Below are 22707 nucleotides of genomic sequence, written 5' to 3'. Positions count from 1 at the left end.
GAATAAGACTAAGTTATTACCAAGTTAGCTTAATTGACTTGTATTTTTTAATTTTATACTCGGAATAGGTACTGATATAAATTGTGTAACGAATGTTATGTTATAGAATATAACGCAATTAGTTAACAATTCGACCGGGTTTAAGGTTCTTTTTTCCGGCAAGAAGCGGAAAAAATCTCGATGGGAGCATTGCAAATAATCGTCTTATGTCGGAGTAGCGTAATGACAGTCAGTGAGAGTAGTGATAATGTGTTGTGTGATAGCAAGATCTTATGACGTGGTATAATATAACATTTTATAGGAACTGCACTGTCTGTGACGTACTCTAGCAGTAGTCAACCCCTTTAAAATTTTCTTAAGATCTACCAGACCCCAGAGTAACTCCGGTGAGGACAAAAACTTTAGCCAAGTATAAGCGCATAAAATTTTGCGCGTTAAAATTTTTCGTAGCGGCACTGACGATTTTGCTGATTCTTCGGGCTTAGTCATAGATGGATTAGAGCCAAAGCTTGTAGTGAAAAAACAGGCAGATGGGCCACTACCACAAGATTAGAGCTTAGTCGCTAGCCGTAATGGAAATCCACTCACAGTTCCGTTTTATCTCGCGTAAGGATATGATTTTGCCTTGTCAATATTCGGAGGTATCATGCCACTGTCAAAGGGATAGTTGCCGGCATAGAAAGTATAATAAGAGCGCGTACGCGTGTACAACGGTTTTAAATTCTTACCCACGGGAACGTAGGAAATAGGACAGAAAACCTAAGCCGTTATGAAGGGCGTTCGAATGATGACGTCACTTACTTCGATGCTTTTGGTCGCGATATATAAAAAAAGGCGGCGGCCCATTCAAGGCATTCTGGGCTTATGCACTAGCCTCCTATAGCCGCAGTAAGGCGTTTTGATCCGCTGCACAGACCTTTTTCGGCGGCAACTTTAAAATGCCGGGCTGCGCCAGGACACCGAAAACCGTAGTTATAGGCTGTTAATTCCCGTCCATTGTTATGCATTCCGCCATAAACACGTTGGCCGGACAGCTGAGTACGTTTAAAGGCGCCGATATCAGTTGAAATCGGCAAAAAAGACCATTTTGGTGAAGTGTCATAGTTTACAACAGAACAACTGTGCTTGCGGCGAACTACTTTTATTTTGCACAATGAAGACCGATTTTGGATTATATCTAGACTAGAGCTTAAATGTTGGCATGGCTTCTTGCGCATTTCAGGTTAATATCTTATGGGTAGGCTACAGTTTGATGTAAAGAATAAGCGCATGATAACGGAAAGGATTGTTATATGCCATGGTGTGTAAGTGACGCTTTAGTGTGAAAAATCATGAATCTTTGTCTGAATGTATTTTCAATGGTGTTAGTAGGTTAAGGTAAGACTGGAGACTGATTCAACAAGAGCGCCTCTGAAAACGCTGCGGCATTTGCTACGTATGGATACAGTGCTCTAACCTACTGGATTACGGTTTGCCCTCAAGTGTTATCGACTGTGTAGCAAGTACTAGGCTAGTTGCTATAACTTTGCAAACATTAACGAAGTCATACATGGTCACATTTTGACAACAACTGCCATCCCAAAACAGTCAACGCTACAAGTTTATGGCCGTATTCGTGTTGGTGATTAGACCAGCCTATAGCTCTGACCGCTGAAAGCAATTCGCCGACCAATCAATAGTTTTATTGATCAGCTTTTGAAAAATGGATTCGTATTCTGTGCTTCTTCTGCTACTTTATGTTCATTTGGGACTGCACTCAGGTAAACTATTTTTATTTGTGGTTTAAAACTGCATAAATAAATATATCTTAAGCTGTGGTACCACTAACACGCTGTTGTTTTGCTTTTTCTTCAAACGCAATACAATTGTTAAGGCTATGAAGTAAAGTTTATGTTTTAAACAAATGTACTAAGAGATTAGTGCTACCCACAAACACCTTATCATAAACAAAAGAAATTGTCCCAAATTCCGACCTTGTCTGCCGTCTGTACGAGCTCAAACCTGACAATTTCCGATCAGAATGGCACGGTTTTGATATATGTTCCAAACATGTTTATAACTTGTTTTTGTTTTGGTGAAGGCATGCTGGTGCTGCATTGCAAATTATTCATGATTTTGTGAATTTCCATTTTAGTAGAATGTTTGGAATTCAGTTTAGTGAGCAGGTTTCAGCTCAGAACGGCCGATTGACCGAAGTGTTTTTTTACATTCTCGCGCGTTAACGCGCTTTCCTATTTGCTTATGAATGAATTCGCCGCATTAATCCAGCATTTAATCAGGTATGTATATATATATATCCCCTCTCTCATGGTTTAGTTAAACCACGGTGCTGTGGAAACTGCGAAAAATAGATCACTTCTTCCCAGCATTGTGCTGCTGTGTTGTAGAAACATTCGTGTGATATATTCCCAGTCTTGCGTAACGTCTATGTGACATCAATTGTGCGATTTAAACTGACATTGTTTTTCTTTCTTTTGTCTCCGCCATAGCTATAGCATGTCATTTTGATGTTGGCCTAACAGCTTGTATTTTAAGCGCTCGTTTTGCTTTGAAGTCTTTCAGTTATTGTATGGTGGAAGATGTGGGCTGTACAGCCTACACCCTACATCTTGTGCTAACGCGAAAAATTGTTAGCCAAAAACGACTTTTGCTGCTTTGCTTAACTTGAAACGCGAACGGTCCATTTTAGTAAATTTCATCGTTTGTTAAATGGTGACAAATTGGCCGAACAAACTAACATGAACTTTGCTGAATGCGTTTATATTTTTGCAACCTAAGACTTTGAATCTGTGTTGTGTCTTGCAATACTGAGCAATCACTTTTTGAGTGACAAGGGTTTATGGTCTATCATTGGGCCTTTTTAGAATTGTTTATGGCATACACCAATAAACCAATTTCACCAGCAGTTCCGTCATCAAATTTTACAGTTGCTTACCATCATTAATCTGTTTACAGATTCTAAACGGTCACGGTATTGGGGGCAGGTTACTGGCTAATTGCATGATTACTGTTGTGTACTTTGCAATGTCTTAAAAAATACTTCTCTTGTATTAAAGCGGTGAAGTGTTTGACTGCTTTTCACAGGTAGCTGTGTTTGTACATGTCAACTGGTAACGGGGTTAAACATTCTAACTTATTTGTTCATAAATTTGCAAATGTGCCCTTGCTATCTGATGCTGACGTAAGAACGAGCAAAAGTTCAAGGGTAAACAATATTACAAATATTCGCTGCCAAAGTGTCGTATCTGGCGGTAAAGAGTGCACATAATTAACTGGTGAAGTTCGTCTTGGTGTTTGCATTTGAATTCCGTCCGACATGGTTGACCGATTTTTGTTGTATTATCTCGTAAGGAAATTTTCCGATTTTCGTAAATCAAATAGTTTAGCTGATGTCGTCGCCAAATTTCATCATAAGCAGCTGTGAACAAAGTATGCTACCAGAATTGAAAACAATCGATTTTTAAGATGTCTCCGCTAGATTTAAGATATTGCGCACTTATTTTAAACAACAAAAATGATTTTTTATTGGACAGGGTTTTTATCTGGATTATTACGTAATAATCGATTGGCTGGTGACGTTGACTGCATCGTCGTTGAAAGACGAGCATTGCTAAGCAAGAGCAGATGGGAAAGCAATTGTTAGTTCATTGACTGCAACATGCATTATTCATAATTACAATACTCAACCGAGCTAAAGCGCCTACTTGCACTGGACTGCACAAAAGCTAAATATAAAGCAAACTTGTTTTCGGGTTTGATTCCAAAAGCCCTGTTATGTTTTAAAAGGCCGTTTATTTTAAAACGTTGTTGTGAAGCCTGGCAGTGGAGATTTACCGGTAGCCGAATTAATGGGTTAACATCTCAACCTCCTTGTACTTGACAAAGTGAAAAGGAAACACAATCTTGGCACATTTCCTCCTGTTTTGTTTAGCATTGCTATCACCGAGCATTGAAGCGTGATGGATTTATGGTCATTTTAACGTCATTTTTCATTGACCTAACTCGAGAAAGAACGACACAAGGTAATATGTGTCTTTCGTCAAACGATAATATTCAGATAAGCTTCTTGAGCTCTGTATGTCGTTGGCGAACTATTCTATTTGCCTTACACTCATGTCCTGTGTGTTGTTTGAGAGACTCTCGACTTTTTTGCACACAATGTCGTAAGTTATGTCCGGGCGCTAGTCCCGAATAACTTATGATAAGAAATGTTCACTTTGTTGTTATTATTGCCATATAGGCAATAACGCCTTAGAAATACCTTATTTTGACGGAAAACCGCATTGATTATTGGCTAAGAACAATCTAATCGCGCCGGCACGTCCAAGCAAACAAATTTTTCGGCGCTAGCTTGGTTTAGGATTAAATTATCTTTATTTACATCCAAGTTATGCGGCCAGTGTTTCTTCGAACGTGATTTTTGGTTAATATCAGTCGGATAAGGAAAGCAACGAAGCTAATTAATATAAGCCAAACTTACCGACCATTTGTCTAAGGCTTATGGGAAAAATCGCTAAATCTGTATTGACAAGGGATCTTGGCATTTTCTGCGGGCCTTGAAGCCAAGATGGCGGCTGTGGTGAGATTTTGACACTTAACTCTGTTTAATTTTACAGATAAGGATCCTGGAATTTGATAGGCTGGTTTGATGGCTTATCTATAACTATATGACTTATCAAAATTATGCTAAACTAATTGCAGGCCAAGTTTTTCATTGCGACGAATCCATTTAAACCAAGTTAAAACTAATACAACCATAAACAAAAAAATTATAGCTTTACTAGGCGGAAAGGAACTTAGCTAAACGTTTCATTTTCAACATGAAAGAAAAGGCTTTGTGTTTAAAACCTATTTACTTATAGATCTAAAAGTAGTAAAGAGCTTCCAGTAGATTTCACTGAGCATGATATATAGTGAGGGTTTGTTGATAACAAGCTCTGGCCGATTACAAACAAGGTTTTGAACAAACATTTACGAAGGATTTTAATTTCGTTTCAATATGCGACCGAAATTTTATCGTTTTTAGACATTTGCATTATTTATGACCAAGAGACAGAATTCAGTCATTGTGTGGAGTGATATGAGCTGGCACTGCGAGTGGAAACGCGTTTGGTCAACCCTGATGAGTCGCGCTCCGTTCTCAATATCGACATATTGAACGCCCTTCCTCATTAAGCCTCCGGTCCTCGGTTTTAATGAGAAACATTGATTTGATCTTTCTTCAACGCCGAAGTCTCCGCGATAACTTTTATTACCATCGGCACTAAGGTGACCTTGTTTCCTACTTCGCCCAAACTCCTTCCAGAACATAACTAATTAATCACGTGGGCAAAGGGGGCTGTTTACTGCCGCAATAAGGACTTGTCGGTTTCATTGTGTTTCCAATACAGGTTTTTGGTCGGTGTTTTACCCATCAAATACAAGCGTTGTACATGGTAGACAACGTATTTACCGGATAAGCGTTTGACTCCAGAACAAACGGGCAATTTCCTAAAGTTCGGTTTTATCCTGGCCAAAAATAATTCTCACGAAACTGACGCACAATATTTCCGTTTGTTTTTCCATCCTGTCGAATACAAGGCGGGGGATGTACGTAACCGCGTTATACTCTCAATCTTAACCTGAGCTTCAAAATGTTTTACTTTATAAATAAACTTCTTCCGTTGACCCCAAATTGCGGCTTTGCTAAAGTGTGGTTAAGAGTGACTTGGTGTCTATTAAATTTGATTTTATTATGCGAATAATGTCAGTTCGTGTTAAGAATAAGATGTTGACGTTACTTCAGTTGAACGCTGTTTAGAAGTCGTAAAACTTATCGTGGGGAAGAAAGTGTTTCAATACTGGGTAAGCTTCACATAAAAAGTCCATTTATGGTTAACATTTAGTGTTGGTATTTACAATCTACAGAAACTATTACTCACTTGTAGATAGGCCCAAAGCTTATTGTCACATTAAAATACATGGCGGTGTTAACTAGAAACTTTCATGTTTGTAGTTCCTATTAGGAAATCGACGAAAGAGGGGTAAAACGATTAAAGGCTTGACCCTGATTTCAAGTCGTGACCCCCGTTCTCTGGTGTGTGCTGATTGGATGCCACTGCAGTCGACCGTTGTGACGAAAGACTCCAGTACCCCGGTCAATTGTTCAAAAGCACTTGTCGCTTCCTATTTAATACATAAATGTTTGTTGAGAAGCTGCAGGCAGCTGGAAATCCAGGTGCTTTGCATTTATACAGATTTCCTGCCGACCCATATTGCTTGGCACACTGTGGGATTGCAAACTTCTAACCGTGCTTTGATCTCGCTGATAGGTATGAAATTTTACCACGGTAATCGAACCTGTTGCCGCTTGCATTTTGCAGCTTTTACAGGTCAAAGTTCCCCGGTAGCTTTACCCTCCGCCGCGTAGAGAGTTGATGAGAAACGCATTCACGCGTTTTCAACCGAGACCTTACATTCTTAATAAATGTACTAAATTTAGTGGGTTTATATCTGCGCCGAAGTGACAGAAACCCGAACTCGACCCCCCACAATTAGTACAGACGATAGTTTGCATGGAAATGGAGCACTTATTTTTATGAAAGGAATGGGCATGGCTCTTGGTATTGTGCGTCTCTTTGTTTTATGACATTTAGCCGGTCTAACGTTGTTACGATGATAAGCGCATGGAAGACCACCTATTGATGGAGGTAATTGATACAGGTTGCTATTGAAACACACGCCTTTTGACACATACTCGTCTTATTGCCTCATTTTTTTCTTTCAAGTTAATGGGGTAGAATACATTTTAATTCAATCGCGTGTTCGACTTCCCCTTTATTTTCAGAAGCTCTTGCTGGACATTTCTTTATCTCCAGTACAAGGTTGTTGATTTTATATGAAATGCAATCCGTTCGCAAAGATTCTATTTAGACTCTAGAATAAACCAAAAAATAAAATATGTTTTCTGGATAACAACAAAAGCTAACCTTATCGGGAATATTTTGCATTTTAGCGATTCCCTTTGGAAAATGTCATGTGATTGGCAGAAAAGGCCACAGTAGTAGCATTGTGACAGTGGATGTGTAGTATTATATACTCTTACTCGTTGTAATAATTATTTATAGTCTACAACCCATAATGTTTGTTAGATATAACTTACTTTTTCAGTGTTGGGCAATTCGGAAACAGAACCCGGTTTAGAAACTCTTCCCAAACCCATGGGTCGCCGTTCCAACACGCTAAGCCCGCCGAGATTTACCGCCGAACCCAAAAGTCACTTCGCGATTTCTTCCGAATCTGTGCGTCTCGATTGCCGCGTCAAGGGAAATCCCCCTCCTTTGGTCACGTGGTTGAAGGACGGACAACCTCTGGCGGACCAGTCAGGTGCTTGTCTTGCTGCATTAAGATTCTAAAATCGTAAAGAATAAAGTGTATGACGCAACCAAAGTAACCCAAACACTGCTATACAGTCGTAGTTTCAGAAAAAAAGTTAACTTCTAAGGTTCCATTTATAGGTCGTACCTAACATCATCTTTGTTCTCCTCCAGTGAGCGGATACGTTGACCTACATCCCGACATCCTACTCATGTTCATCCAGAGTAAGGGGAGTTCGGCCAACACGGGCACCTATCAATGCATCGCTTCCAACACTGAGGGAGAAATACGCAGCAGAAACGCCACCGTGCAACTTGCGAGTAAGTGTTCAATTTTCTTCATGTTCTGATGATTTGGATTTCGATTGCGCAACGTTGCCTCCGAGAGATTATGAAACAATCGCGAACCAGGCTAAAAATTTTATCCTGTTTCTGCTGTTGGATTGATTGATTGATTGATTGATCGATTGGTAATACTGGGCAGGGAAAAGGGAAGATAATTCTGTCGTTAGGTAATGCATAGCGTTACAAATCTCAATTTCTGTCAAAGTCTGTCACAAATATCTGCTGTGAGTTGACGTCACTTCCTACTTCAGTGGCAGAACGATACTATTCGAGTTCACCTTGTTCCGCTTGTACATTGTAGATTACGTAATCTTGTTTGAAATTCAAATCCAAAATTATTTGAGCCAAGTTTTAATTAAATCGAACGCTGTATCTTGTCCAATTATAGCGTGTTATCGTTGTGTACACTGCATAACTTTTCTGTGGTGATATATTGCGAAAACACAACCAAGCTTGCAGTGGCGTTTAATTAGTCAAGCTAAAACTCCGTTTTTCCTTTAAAAGCCAACCTATAAAACTCCAAACTGAACTGATAACAGGGTTATGATACGGCGAAAATTATACGAAGGACTTGTCGTCGGTTTAGTATTGGGTAATGTCAACGCATTTCAACCTAATCAACGCACAGTTATATCTTAAACTTCCCAGGTGTGCCACCGTAAACCTTGCTTATAACTCATAACAATTTTTTGAACAATCAGGAATTACTTCAGGAAATATTACGTAATGCTCAAATCACTTACATTTACAGTATATGATGGTGCAATCCATCGCCATTGTACCATATCAGTCAGTTTTGATTTCCAGTTGAAGTTGGTTATTATTTTGCCCGTAAAAGGCGCAGAGACGGTCGTTATTAGTTATGTTGGTTAGCAATGGGCGCCCGTCTTTAGCTTATCTCAGCTACGTCTTTTATCTTCTGTCACTATAGCCCTATTATGACGTCACAGGCTCAAGTTATTACAACTCTTTTACCGCGCACGGTTTCTGTTTTAAACCAATAAACTTTTTCGCCGGAATTGTTTTAGTAACATATCTTCTGAGCATTTTTATAAGTGAAAGTTTGCCTCGCACTTGTGGAATAAACCGCAACCAAAAATCAATTCGGATTTTGGACAAGTTTAGATGAATGTATTATTTTAATCATGAATGCTGCAAGCTTTCTTCATTCTTTGGGGAAGTTCCAGTTTCAACGACTGTTACGACTTGATTTGAGAAATATGGACAGCGGATCATGCTTACATTAAACACCAAACACACGGCATAGAATAAGCTATTACGGAATTTCTGTTGTAGTTTTTCAACATGTGTCGTCTTGTACGTAAAGCTCAGAAAAAACCAGAGTGTTTTAATTAAAGATTTTGCTGCTGGGAAACGAACCTCGGTTATGCTGCCGTAAAAGAAAAGCGTGTGTTATTGGACAATAAATTAACTTGGTTCCGTATCTGCGTTGACATTATCGGCCCGTTTTGACAAGAAGGGAGTAACTATTCCATTTTGATTTAATACCTGCCAATAATACCATTTTGTAAACCAGTTTCTCGGTAAGGAATGTCAACAAATGGAATTTCGTATGCGTTACGTCACCCATAAAAAACGAACAACGGCTGACGTCACGGCTTCAACTCGTTACCAAGACGCGATGCTTGTTGGCGTGACCAGTGTCCACATATTACGTAAATGATAGAATGCTTAACTATTGCTGGACGTATCTTGAGTTCTGTATATGGCCGTTCTAGAAGCGTTTACGCTCCCGAGTCCCGACCCTGTGTGAACTAATTCTTCCACCGCCCCACACCACGAGTTCCTAAACGCCCTAAGGATCTTGCTAAACGCGTCTCATTGTAAGCCGTAAAATAGCTTTTAATATGTAGCTTTAAATTTCTGGGTGTTTGCTTAGGTAATTTTATCGTTATCTACGTCCGAAGCTTAAAGTTTGTTATATGCGTCTCAGCTGGCTGTAGGTAATGGCGACGTCATCAGTTAATGACATCATCGCTTGAAATTTGGAACCAAAATTTGGAGTTAAATCTGTTGTTGATGCAAGCGACTATTCGTTAAGTTCGTGTTGACTGGGTTAGGAATATATTCTGTTTTGGTTGACAAAGTAATTTCATAGCTTGGGTCTTAAAACGAATTAACATATTTCTGAGAGGCAATTTCTTTGCCATTATTCAATTTTTGTCAGCAAATTACTGTTTATTTTGTGGGATCTTCTTCACACTTAACGTACCTTTGCTGGCAATTATACTCTATTGCTTTGTTACGTCATAAAGTGCATTTGGAGAAAAATATGCTGTGAGAAAGCGTCGCCGACTCCGTTAAAAGCATATTTCGTAAACTGAACACAATTGCCCTGTGGTAAGATTAACTGACAGCTTTAAATCGAAAATATGTTACTTTTCAAAGCGGCTATTTCTCATGCACAGTGCAGAAAGGTCCTGTAAAATTTTTTTAACTGTAATTTTAAACCAAACCCATATTCTGCTTTGTTATGGCCAATTCCTACCAGTGGAACATCGGCTTTGCGAAGTATTTCACCTGAAAAAATCCCAAGGCTGTGGGAAGTTATTTCAGTCATTGCGTTGCCACTTCCTGTTCGGCATATGCTTAAATACCGAATTCTAGCTTAACAAGTTGAAATAAACATTCTTCTTCTCAGCTGCATTGTACAACCGCCTATTGTTGAATGAATCACCCCAAGTTGTTTAATTTTGAAAATTGTGCTGCATTACCCTTGCTAATACAAGCACACAAAGACTACATTGTACCTTTAACGCAAGGGTTGGCATGACATGATGTAAGATGACTTCGTGTCATAATGCATTACTGTAGTTTAACTTGGCGCAGAAAATCATTTACGTGTGCCTGCCATATATGTGAAACCTGTTGCATCGCTAGTTTGCTGCACCATACCGATCTGTAGATGAAAGGTTACTTGACTTTTTTCAAAACATTTTCCAAGTTTGACGTCATGACTGCATTTAATGACAGCAAGTCAGCAAGAAACACTGGTCTGTAAATCGTCTGTAAAAGACGGTAGCAACTAGTATTTGCAAAACTTGAAGTAGAAACGTTGGATAATCAAGATGGCGTTTTCAACAACATCACAGTTTATTATTCCTTCATTTATCAAAAGCGCAATGAAACATTCATCGCTAACTGCAAACTTCATCCATTATTCAAAATCTGCTAATCGCAGCTTCCCGCTCAGGTGTCATTACGTCATCGATTGGCAATTACCGCGACGGCAGCGGTGGTTCTGCAAATCATGATTTTGTATTGTTCATATTTTTCCATTATTTGTGGGAAGCGAAGTCGTGGTGCTAACCGTTGTTATAGCAAAAATCAAAGAAATACCCAGTCGAATTAGCGGACGCAAAAAAGGTGACAAATACACAATGGGACTGTGTGGGCCGATGACAATGGCAGGTTAGCACAATCACAAAATATGACCCATTCTTAGTTCTTTCAATGTTTCTACTGGTCAAGGCTCATGTAACATGTATGCAGCAATTTAAGTTATAGAAGGTTCTTTAACGAAATTGCCGAAGCTACGTTTTCTACAGCTGTTGAAAGTATAAGCGGCCCACTGTTTAGGATTAAGTGTCGTTTTTTCAACAGGTATGAAATATTTATTAACAGACGTTTTCAAATCCGTTCTAAAATTAAAACGCTTCAACTAAATTTAAAATTTTATTTCTGAGTTTGTTTAAACCAGAGAGTATCTATTTGGGTTGGGAGCACTACCTTCAAGTCATTTTCAATACATTCTTGTTGGGTTGATGTTAATATCTTTTAAACCTTCAATGACAAACGTCTACTGGAATATTTTTTGCTTGTACATTTTACGCTTTATGAGTTGTGCGTGTGAAATTTCGCTGGTTGTGGCAACGTAAATTGTTTAGTGACCGATAACGCACCTGTGCTGATGTTAACAACCACCTTAAATCCGTTATCTTGAAACGACAACGGGCTGGGCTTGAATTGAAGCTGTAGCTTTGGCATTTCCTGGATTTCGTGATCAACGAAAACTTGGAATAACTCTCTTGGGGTTTTTCTTAGGGTTTAAAAAGGAACTCCGCGGTTCTGGTATTGGACGTCAAGTGGAAGGAAATGCCTCAAAATGATTAAGCTGCTAACTGGTTTTTGTTAACGAGCTCATTGGCAGCGGCCAAGAGTTACCTTTGGCTTTCTTCGATGTGTTTGATGCGGCCGATTTGCACGCATCATGTAAACGAAATCGACCAAAACCAAATCGTTTGGGCCAACTTGTAACCCACGTCCTGTAACAGTTACTCTTTCTGAAGGTTGTGACGTCTCAAATGGGTTATGCAAAGTACTTAAAGCTCGTTGCCGATTTCAAGTATTGTTATAGCGTGTTCAAAGGTCTAACGCAAATGACTGTCAAAAGCGGTCATTATATCCGTCGTTTTGTTCGAGACGTCACTCAAACAAGCGGCGGCGGATGAGTCAGTATCCAACCAACCAAAACAAACAGTATGGCGGACAAAACGTGCTCATATACGGCTGTTGACAAGTTATAACATCATGTTATGTCCAAGTAATCAATGTTCTTGGCGGGAAGTAACTGTTCATTTTGGTATTGATTTCCGTTGTTGTATGTCCTGGCATTGGTCAATGACACTTTGTTAATATTGGGCGATAACTTTATGGTATGGCCCAACTTTTTCCTCGAAAGGCAGTTCTCATAATCTGTAGGCCTTCTTGCCTATACAATGGGTTTATTTCTTGCAAATAAGTTTGTTCTGTGTTGTATTAGCTGGTTCGTTATTTAAAGTGAAATTGAAAAATTTTACTTCTGTTTATATTCAAGTTTCTAAAACTTCAAAGGGTTGACTTTAAAGCTACTCCGTTTAATCTTTTAAAGAGGTAATAACCCGATTTAAATTACGTGTCGACTTTGGCATGAAATCTACGATAAAATTACTTTCATAGCTGCTACGATTGCCAGAAATTTCAAACCGAACATAAAGTCTTTCGTTACTTCGTAAAGGGAATACCATAGACATCGTCAAGAATAGCCGACAATTTGGCGACAGAGTTTTGGCACAACATACCGAGATGATATTCTGTTACAGTAGAATGTCTTCTAAAAGAGTTCCAATTCATTTGAACTTGCAGTATTGACCGTTATATTATGGTTGTATGCACAAGATCAAGGCATTTTTGTTGGGTTGGTTGGGAATATTAAAAATCCTTTTAGCAATTTCAAAGCGCTCACATTTTACAATCCCCGCAGTCTTCTCAGGCCATCTTGATGCTCTACACTCTACAGTCTACTATATCAATTTTTTCACTTCGGCTCCTGCTTTCGTTCTTTCATCTTTGAACGTATCCTCGATTACAAAATATGTAGCCTACTTGTTAATCAAATACTCGTGTTAATATTTCGGCTCTTCAAGACGTGTTATAACCTATGTAAAATCATCGTTATGTCTGTCAATCAAAGTTGAGTTTTCGTTTACCTTGCAAGCGTAGCTACACAAAGACATACGCATAATGGTTCAGGGTACGGTTTCATGCTTTGATACAACGATTGATCGCCAATATATACTATTTCATCACTTGACACGGAGCTTGGTGTAACCAAAGTGCTGCTGCTGAGGTCCACGTGGAACGGGAGAAATTCTAACCTACGTTGGCAACCAATCTGTCCATTACAGTTCTTTATTGTTATGAATATTACATTGGGAATTTAATTAAAGGTTTTTGGAGTTTAAAACTCGAATGCTTTGTATATGTGGGAGGAAAAGTAACAATGAAAACGTCATGTTGGCCGCTAGAAAAATATTTGGGTGTTTAAGCCGAAAGAAAAATATTGCCCGCGGCCACGCCTTCAATTTTGTAACTTTCATAAAAGAGGCTTTAAAAATGATACGTCATCATTATAGCTACTACAATAAAGCGTCAGATAGAGAGGAAACGGTTACACATGGCAACCGCTAGCCAGTAATAATGTTACATATGTCTGGACATACCCATATATGAAATCGTCCAGGTGTTATCACCAAAATAACTCGTTTAGACCCGCCGCTTTGATATATTTTCGCTACTATGTGATATTTCACTGTTGTCGTGTTCAGCATGACTAAGGAAGCCAGATATCAGGTGTGATGCTTTGTTTGTCGACATTCAGAGGCTGCCACCGTCAACCGCACGCATGAAACATTCCCAATATCAGCCATTGCGTGGGATGCTTGTTAATAGGATTTCGGTCGGCTTAGAAATGTGTAAAACACATCGACGGCTACGATAAATCTTTTGGTTAATGGTTTGACATGCGTATTACAACGTTTTGTGGGGGCATTTTAATATGCATAAATAACATATAAGTAAGGCCCATTACAAACCTTGATTTTGCGCCCTGTTGAGCGAATTACATTCCTAGACGAAAATTATTCCCACCCTAGTGAAATGTCTAACAACGCTGTCGTTTTCATTTCCAACTTCGATTGAAATTGGCGCAATGCGATTTTACGATAACTGCGCAATTGGTCTCATCCAGATAGGCTTAACGACCGTATCATATATCGACATATTTAGGCAAGTGCGTAGTGATTCATTTCCTATATAGAACCAATCTAGTTGTTGAATCAGCTGATAGCAAATTGTAAAGTCGCCCTTGATGCCATTTCAAGGGACCCCGCTGGTTTTCACTCTCGTTACCTCGGTGGTTGTCCGCATTCCAACCTTTTTGCTTAGATCACTGGAACCGGCAAACAACTTCGTAATTTCGCCGATCTATCTTCTAACCACAATTTCGCGATGTGGATTCTTGACAAATTTATGCAACTGTGTTGTTGCCGAGCGCTACGCTGGAAGAAATTGCAATTGTTTTTAAACGTGGCTGTATTTCGCTTATTTAGCGTTGAAAGTGCGTTATAACCAAGCAAACACGTAGCCTACAACAGTTATGTCTGTGACGAGTTCGAAAGAGTTTGTTGTGACAAAAAAAAAACGGTTTAATCAGGCTATTATCCCGCATTAGAAACGTCTCGTGCACCTCTTTCACATCCAGCAAGCGCCGGGAGAATCATACAAACCGAGTTAATAAGACTAAATTGCTGGAACGAATTACGAACACGTAACAACTCATAAGTCACTGCAGCCACTCCAATACTTATTCTGTGATCGGGTTTTTTCAGAATTTAGTGACGGCGTCTAAATTAGAGAGCCCGACTTCAATTTGTAAACAGAGTTTGCAGACTAGTGTCAAGTTACAAAAATAATATTGACCATAACTTCGTTTGATGTACGAGGCCTTTGCGTATTTCGAATTGTAGATTATAACTGCTATATAGAGTATGTTTGTACGCCCGTAAATATTTTTACATAAACGTATTTACTTGAATTAGTATGCTATGCTATGCTACGGTAGACGTATGATTCTGAAAAACAGCAATAATAAGTTAAAAGGGGCGAAGGACGCAAGTGTGTGCGTCGGTTTCCTTCAGTTATAAGCGAGCCAATTATCGTCCAATTTCTGTGCCATTATCATTTCACCTCTTCACCAATTGTGCTGGAATTCGCGATCTGCTGATCACATCGTTTGATGAATGATCTGGGCAGAATAATCCCTGATGCGAAGAGAGAGATTGGAAGGGCGAATTACGGCTTCGTAAACTTTTTCGGCAGGGCGAAGTCCTCAAATACCCAGCGTTAGCTATAGAGCTCCTTTAACTGATCGTACGGGTGGTCGGATGTGTCGCAAGGTTTTAATGTGCTGTTGTGCTCAAGCTGGCCAGTGTACGGTCACTAAGTAATAACAATAATATTAATAATAGCCCAAGGCAGTTGCATGGCCCACTGTAAACAAGGGACGGTGAGCGAGTCGCAAAAGCGTCAAATCGCATAATTCAATTTCATCAACTTTTCGTCCGGGGTAGTCCCTCGGGTATGACTGGTTGACGACGCGATCCGAACCATTTCCAGCTTTGTCTGACGATGGATCGCGGGGTTCAATGGTTACGTCACAATCGGTAACAGTTGAGATGTTGACGCTTTCGTTTTTTCTGATAATATTTAAGCTTTTTTTCCGTCATTTTGCGCTAACCGTAAAATTGGCCGATGTAAGCCAATAGTGAAATGACGACGTTTTGTCTGACTCGAAAGCTTTAATGATGCGACCGGACCCGCTGACTAAGCTAAGGTGAACGTAATGGGTCGGACTGTAAATAGGCCCAGTCATTTTATTGATAACAAGATAAAAGGAAAAATAACTTTTATGGTTCACAGTCAGATGAACGCGTTATAAGGAGTTATGACGTTTGACAAATTCAGGTTTCTGCTACGAAATTTACAACCCGACTTTTGAAAGAAAGATTTCAGTAACTGCGGCGGTTCAACTTCCATCCATAAACTTTTCACAGAAACTTCCCACGTGGTTATATCTATGACGTCATCATTGCCCCTTTGGTCTCGATTTATCATACTTGTCAGTTGCCCTAGACTGGCGAAATCCTAACTTGGTGACCCCGAAACGCTCCGGTCTGAAACAATCTTATTACTTGGCGCACAGCGAGTTTCAAAATTAGATTTTACTTACTGAACGATAGATTTGTCCCTGCTTTGTACAGGCGACATCCCCAGTCCACGCCGTCAATTTCTTCCAGGCACTTCATTGCTCCCGTTTCTTTTCTTTCAGAAATATCAGATTATTGGGGACTTGTGTTATTTTTGTACTCATGCGTTGTTGCGATTTTTAGGTCCTTTTTATTTTTCTAACTTTATATTTTCCGCTATATTATTTCCTAATTTCGTGTTTATCAGCGAGCCATTTTGGAATGTAATTTTTCCAGTTTATCCAACCATATCGGTGTCATTTATATATCAAGGGAGTAGCCAAGACGACGCGCTTCTTGGTTGTAATTAAAGACGAAATTGCAACTCCCAAGATATTAAAAGGATATCCACAAACTTATTAAAATCTTTGACCCGTCGTGGCACGGTACTACAGGGAATAGACGAATATCAACAAATAATTTTATAGGCGTTGACTCATATGTTGAACTTGGTGTGAACTGTATGAAAGAACTAAGCGCTTCTGCTGATTTCATTCCCAGCGACCAAAAAATCTCAGCGCACAAACGCGAAGGTTAAAATCGACAGCTTACTTATCACAGTCTAACAGGGTCAAAGGTGTGTTCAATGCGGAAAATATTTTTACCAACTTTCCCAGCAGTTCCTTGACAAGAAATCCGCTTATCTCATCACATACTGCAATGTTGCAAACGTAAATGGACTGTATCGTTGTCCAAACAGGCTGGATACACGATGACCCTGCTAGACGTGTTAGGACAGCATTGAAGAAAGTTTATCTCCAAAACACATAACTTGGTGGTTCGGTGTTGTGGTTTGCGTTGATATTACTGATCCTGTATCTCTTCTTTAAATACAGCTGTCGACCGTAAACATCGTTTAGTCGCAATAAATAGACATTGTTTTGTGTTGGGGAACAAAATAAATTTCAAAACGTTTGCCTGGTATATATTGCTATGGCTGGCTGGTTTTTTCTATTCCTGGTTATTACCTATTTATAGAAGGTCTGGTCCAAACATAGTACGGTTAATTTATTTCTGTCAAAGTTATTAGCTCACGTGCCAAAACTTTATTGCAAGCGTTTAAATTTTATTAAAATTATTGTAGAATTCTCTGAAAGTTTGTTGGCGATTGTTAAAATCCTCTTTTAAGATTTGACTTGATATGGCATTACAGCAATAGGCGTCGTTCACTTGAACAGTATTATTTCCCTTAGTAAGGCATTTCAACTGCTAATTTGACACATTTGCAATTGTTTTATTTGCGCTGAATGCCAACTAGATTGCCAGGCACGGAAAGAAAATCAAAATTGCGTCGAGTCATTTCGAATTGAATCGATTACGACGGTAACTTATTTTTGCTTAAAATGAAGTATTGTCGTCGTCATACAGGGCAATACATCGAAACATAACCGCACTGACGTGGCATATTGCCAGTCATACATAAAGAACTTTAACCCCATAAGAGTCCGAACGGCCGGATCAATTCAAAGGTAAGCCTAAAATGCGAATTCAAAAGTAAGGCAACATCACCTGAAGCAATTAAATTCTTGAACGGCCGCAAGGGCTGTGCATGTGCAGCACTCCCGGAAATTATCAGAAACCCTTGTTTTTATTGGTCACACGATATAGCTTCTCACTATATCCCGCAAGTGCAAATTTAACTACGTTTTTTTAAGCTTGTTGCCGGTCGCGCGAAATTGGTTTGAAACGCGTGGAATTGAATTGGAATTATTTTGCTTCAAACTTAAATCTCCGGAACATGAATTAAAACAACCAACGTCGATATTATTTCATACCAAGCATTCCAACAAAGATCTACGCGAGATTTTGGTAAACGTTGCTTTTAGAAGGGCTTTAATATCACTTGAAAAATGTGCGCGTTCGACTTTGAACAGGGTTTGTCGGCTAAATCCCGTGTTGACTCAGGCAGTGCTTGAAATATATTTCTTCGCTCGTTGTGAAAGGTGCGTTGCTTGTTCACCGAAGCGACTTGGATTTTGGTAGATTTGATGGAAGGATGGATTTTCAGGAAATCAGTCACCACACTGTTTGTGTTTGTGTTGGAACGAAACCATGATATCTATACTTAAGATAGAAAGCGTTAAGAAGAGTCGGAGAAAGTCTTAGTTTGAACCAAATCTTCCACGACCAACGTCGATTCGACTTTGTACAAAGCGTCCGAGCATCATTCGCAAGCACCTACACACCCTGCTTAAGCTTAAAGTTTGTTAACATTACCACCTACCTTCAACCTATATTTGGTGTAGCCGGCGCTTTAGGCTGACCGTACCGTTTGTTTGTCATGCCCGCTTTGATTTTGTCGTTTAACTTCAGCGCTTGATCATTATAATTTTTAGTAGATTAGCATACTAACATGTTTAAAATCATAAGTTTCAAACGTAAACTAAAACGACAAGTTATGAAACAAACCTTCGAATAATGTTGACCTCTTGGTTAAAAATAGCACATACCACACATTTGTTTACAAGTTTATCCGTGCTGAAAGGTTCGCTCTTTCGGCCTAACTCTTGGATTTGGAAAAATGAAACTACGTAAACTTAGGGTGGGACAGCTTGTTTAGCTGCTTGGTATTAGCGACCATTTGGTTTGGTTTCATGCATGATGCATTTTTTTTAAATCTGCCGACTGAGTATGAAGTGTGCCGCTGCCGGAACCATGCGCTTGTCTTAAAGCCGCTGAACGTAAAACAAATATTTCAATGCAATTGCACCGTTGGTTGTGTTTTGCAGAAAGTTATCCATTGACATAGACACATATGTTTCTTATTTGAAATGTATATCTTTCGTTGATTTGAGAACTTCTGAAGTAATTTTTTAACAAAAATCACCGTCCCAAGTATTACGATACTGTATGCTATTACTGTACCATTTAGATACGAGGCACTTCAGATAAATACTTCAAACAAGAGAATTCCCCAACTTTTATCGAATTGGTATTTCCCTTGTATTCCGTCAAGTCTGTAATCTATTCGACATAAAGATATTCCTGATATTACGTAATGTGGAAACCTTGGGAGGGAAAGTGCAAATAACGTCACAGCGTAAACGGCTTTTAATGACAAAAAACATTGCGCGTGATCCAGCAGAAAATGTTGTATGAAAACTTCCCCATATGTTTGTCACTGGCTCGTAAGCATGACGCCATAATGCTCTGACGTGTGAATTCGTGTTGGCGCTGTCGGAGGGGCGACTTATTTCGTGTTTTCCACCGGCAACACACTTTATATCAACACCGGGACGATTAGAGCATGTTTGCGATCGGATATCCCCATCAGCGAAGGATCACATGAAAGTACCTGTCCCTTTGTTAAAGTACTGAGTATGCGGGACCAGTTTTATGCGCGATAAACTCCGACTTACGGGTTTACCAGTTCTACAGACCGACAGTAAATTATAAGTCGCCGCTTTCACTGGTCATAAAGAAGCAATGTTGCTCACGTTGATTTAAAAATAACCATACGGAAACAATTTTTAATAACTTAAGCTCAAGATAAAGATAAGTTATGTTGTAATGTTTACCCAATGGCGCTTTTGTTCAGCCCGGCAACTAATTTTATGAATCAAAATAATTTAACTGCGACTTAAAAATAGGAGAAACGGTCTGAAGATGTGAAGTTATGGAAAACAAATGTTTATGTGATTCCAAGCAAAAAAGTCTCACTGTCCAGTAGCATTCGTCGTTTTCGTATTTGCGTTACGCGGGTCTTGCTGAACCAGAGTCTGCTTTGTGGCGTGTGTTAGACCAAATTTTCCATAAGCTCTTCATATAGCGTTGACGTTGCCGATAAGATATGATTTATTACAGAAATCTTGCGCCTTGTTCGACAAGCCTTAAGCCTTTGAAGTGAGATCTTTACAGTAAATTATTTTTGTTTAACTTCGTTGGTGGCTTTCAGGGAGTTAGGCTTTTACGGTTTAATCAAGTTTGACGTTTTCTCTTGTTCTCTATCTGATCGCGGTCGCGTTAATAGGATTTCGTCATCCATAATTCATTACGTTTCTTGAAAGACATCGTCCGCAAACTCTACTTGTGTTCATATTGGGGTCGCCAAATATCGATCGCCATGCAAGGCCACGTGACTTTCAACAAGTTTTATCTTTTTTATTTTCTCCGTCTTCTTTCTTGTTTGTTCTTGGACGAATATTTTGTCATCGTTCGTAGACAAATAAGCGGATACCACCGACGAAGTTGATTACTGAGTGACACACTTCGTCACATACCGGTGTTGTAAAGAGGAATAACCGGCTGGATTTCTCACAAAATAATCACGGGAATCGATTTAATGTTCATAACTTGTACGCGGAAAACCAGTACCCTCGTTATTACGGTGCTGTTGGGTCTCCGTAGAGACGGACTTTATGGAGATCTGAGCTGTTCACGACACACTCCTCCGATTTAAAAGTCTGTCAAATCTGCCAGCCCACGCAGGAGATATCCTAGCAAGCCGATCAACGCTGTCACGCTGAACTTCAAAACGATTTGTCAATCTGAGTGAAATTGCTGTTTTAAATATTCATCAACCAAAGAAGTTCAACTCTTCCGCAAAAACCATTTGTGTTTTATCCTTGCTGGTGGTGCGCCCGATGCGCCCGATTACTCCGGGTTCGTATTAACCCATTCATGAACAGGGGTTAAGTTTTGACCCGTAACCCTCACCACGTTGCCTTAAAAGTATGATTTTGGATTTTTCTTTCAGTACGGTTGTGTCAAGTACACCAGCGTTGAGTGATGACTGACAAATTAGTCAAGTTTGATTGACGTGCTGATATTTTCGTGTTTATTTGCGCTTTTTTTGACATTTCTGTGATTTCACTTTCAAATTTCACATTTTGTTTTGTCGTAATATTTACGCGTAAAACAAAGGAGCAGTTCAGCCAAGATGATTGCAGACCACTATAAGTTTCCGAAATTTGTTTGTCTGAGAGTTTAAAGACCCAGTTGGAAATCTCATGTTTGTTCCGACTTAAAAAGATTGATGATAATTGCTGCGTCATACACCAAACTAAGTGCGATGATTTATTGATTTTTGAGAAAGAAATTTTCTTTTTTTCGTTTGATTGAAATCCACGTTGATTGACAGTTAATTACGTCATTAACCAACGACCAAATTTTACCTTCTGCGTGAATCTTGCGTAAGTAGGTTTGGATTGGAGAAGTCACTCTTTGCATCTCGATTGTATAATTTTGAAAAATAATTTTGTTACACTTGCAACAGCGATTGTCTCCTATTACGTAAACAATCTACCAACAATATCAACGTTGACAATGAAAACCTTTCAAATAACTGGTCTTCTTTAATTTAACAACGTATTTGAAGTTTTCAAGTCCACTTGGCGTATCATTCAACCCAAATTGAACAAACTTCAGCAAACACAGCTCTGTTTGCTTTGCGTTTACGCCTTTTCGGGGTCATATCGCTAAGTGTCATAGGCGGTTGTGTGGTTCGGTTGGTGGTGGACGATTTAAACATGGAACCGCTACCGGGGTTTTCTGCGTGGTTTCTCAGTGGCTGATGTGCGGATAAACGAAATTGGTGGACCGAAATTCCTGGCTGGCTTTCACCCATACGAAACTATAAATCAAGGGAAACTTTTGTAACATTTTAAAAGAGGACGTCATGCGCCTGAACCTAAAAAGCTTTCCAGAATTTATTGTTTATCTTTGAAGCGGCTTTTGTGAAGTTTTTGCTGTAGTTTGGTGGTTCGGCACTGACGGTGATAATTCATCGAAACACAAGTGATAACCCGATACCGTAATGCTTTTCACTGACCCTTGCTCCACGTTGCTTTGCGTGCTCAAGCAAAAGCTAGATGGATTAAAAGCCTGTTAAATCCCACTTCGGAAGTTTAAGTCCAGCTTTCCTGCATGTATAGAATTACATTGGAGGCATTATGTTCAAATTTATAACAATTTCTAAACATAAACGTTCTTACGCTTCCTATGGATGGGTCATTAGGTACAAAAGGATGGGCAAAATGTTTGTAAGATCAATGCTCGTTGTATAGCATTGTGCGTTGAAACTACATTCGGGAGAGCGTGGAGATATTCAATTTCAATCGAGCCGATCTCATCGTGGTCGAAACAGAAAGTATTTTCGGCATGGGATCAATACCAAAACGACATTATGACACATTGGTCAAAGTCAAGGGCATTACTTTTGATGTCCTATTTTGTTCACAAGTGGCTCTCAAGGCGATGTGTAACTTTGTAGTATAATAGGAAATTGCTTCGAGCGAAAATTGTGGTTAATTGCAGCAACAAAAATCCTGTAATATCTTGTTTCGCTTTGTAGCAGACTGATGTCATTGACTAATCTTTACCTAGGAGTAGTAGGACCCGTGAATTATTTTAAACGACTGCCTAATTGATTTATTGCGAAATATTTTAAACATTTAAGGCAAAAGGTTTCACATTTGTACACT

At 39.4% G+C, this 22707-nt stretch overlaps 1 protein-coding gene across 2 annotated transcripts in view; it reads left to right on the top strand.

Moving 5' to 3' along the window:
* The first annotated feature begins 1372 nt into the window (after positions 1-1372).
* LOC143454028 (roundabout homolog 2-like) overlaps positions 1373-22707 on the top strand; it is a 43815-nt gene continuing 22480 nt past the window's right edge. For both annotated transcript variants that reach the window (XM_076954978.1, XM_076954977.1), the window contains exons 1-3: positions 1373-1760; positions 7150-7365; positions 7530-7676. In XM_076954978.1, coding sequence (XP_076811093.1) covers positions 1703-1760; positions 7150-7365; positions 7530-7676 — 421 coding nt within the window. In that variant the 5' untranslated portion in view covers positions 1373-1702. The remainder of the gene's footprint in view (positions 1761-7149; positions 7366-7529; positions 7677-22707) is intronic.

This window comes from Clavelina lepadiformis, chromosome 1 (assembly GCF_947623445.1).
Source record: "Clavelina lepadiformis chromosome 1, kaClaLepa1.1, whole genome shotgun sequence".
NCBI classification, from domain to species: domain Eukaryota; kingdom Metazoa; phylum Chordata; class Ascidiacea; order Aplousobranchia; family Clavelinidae; genus Clavelina; species Clavelina lepadiformis.
The sequence above is the reverse complement of the archived record's forward strand: the minus strand, read 5'-3'. Positions and strand labels throughout refer to the sequence as shown.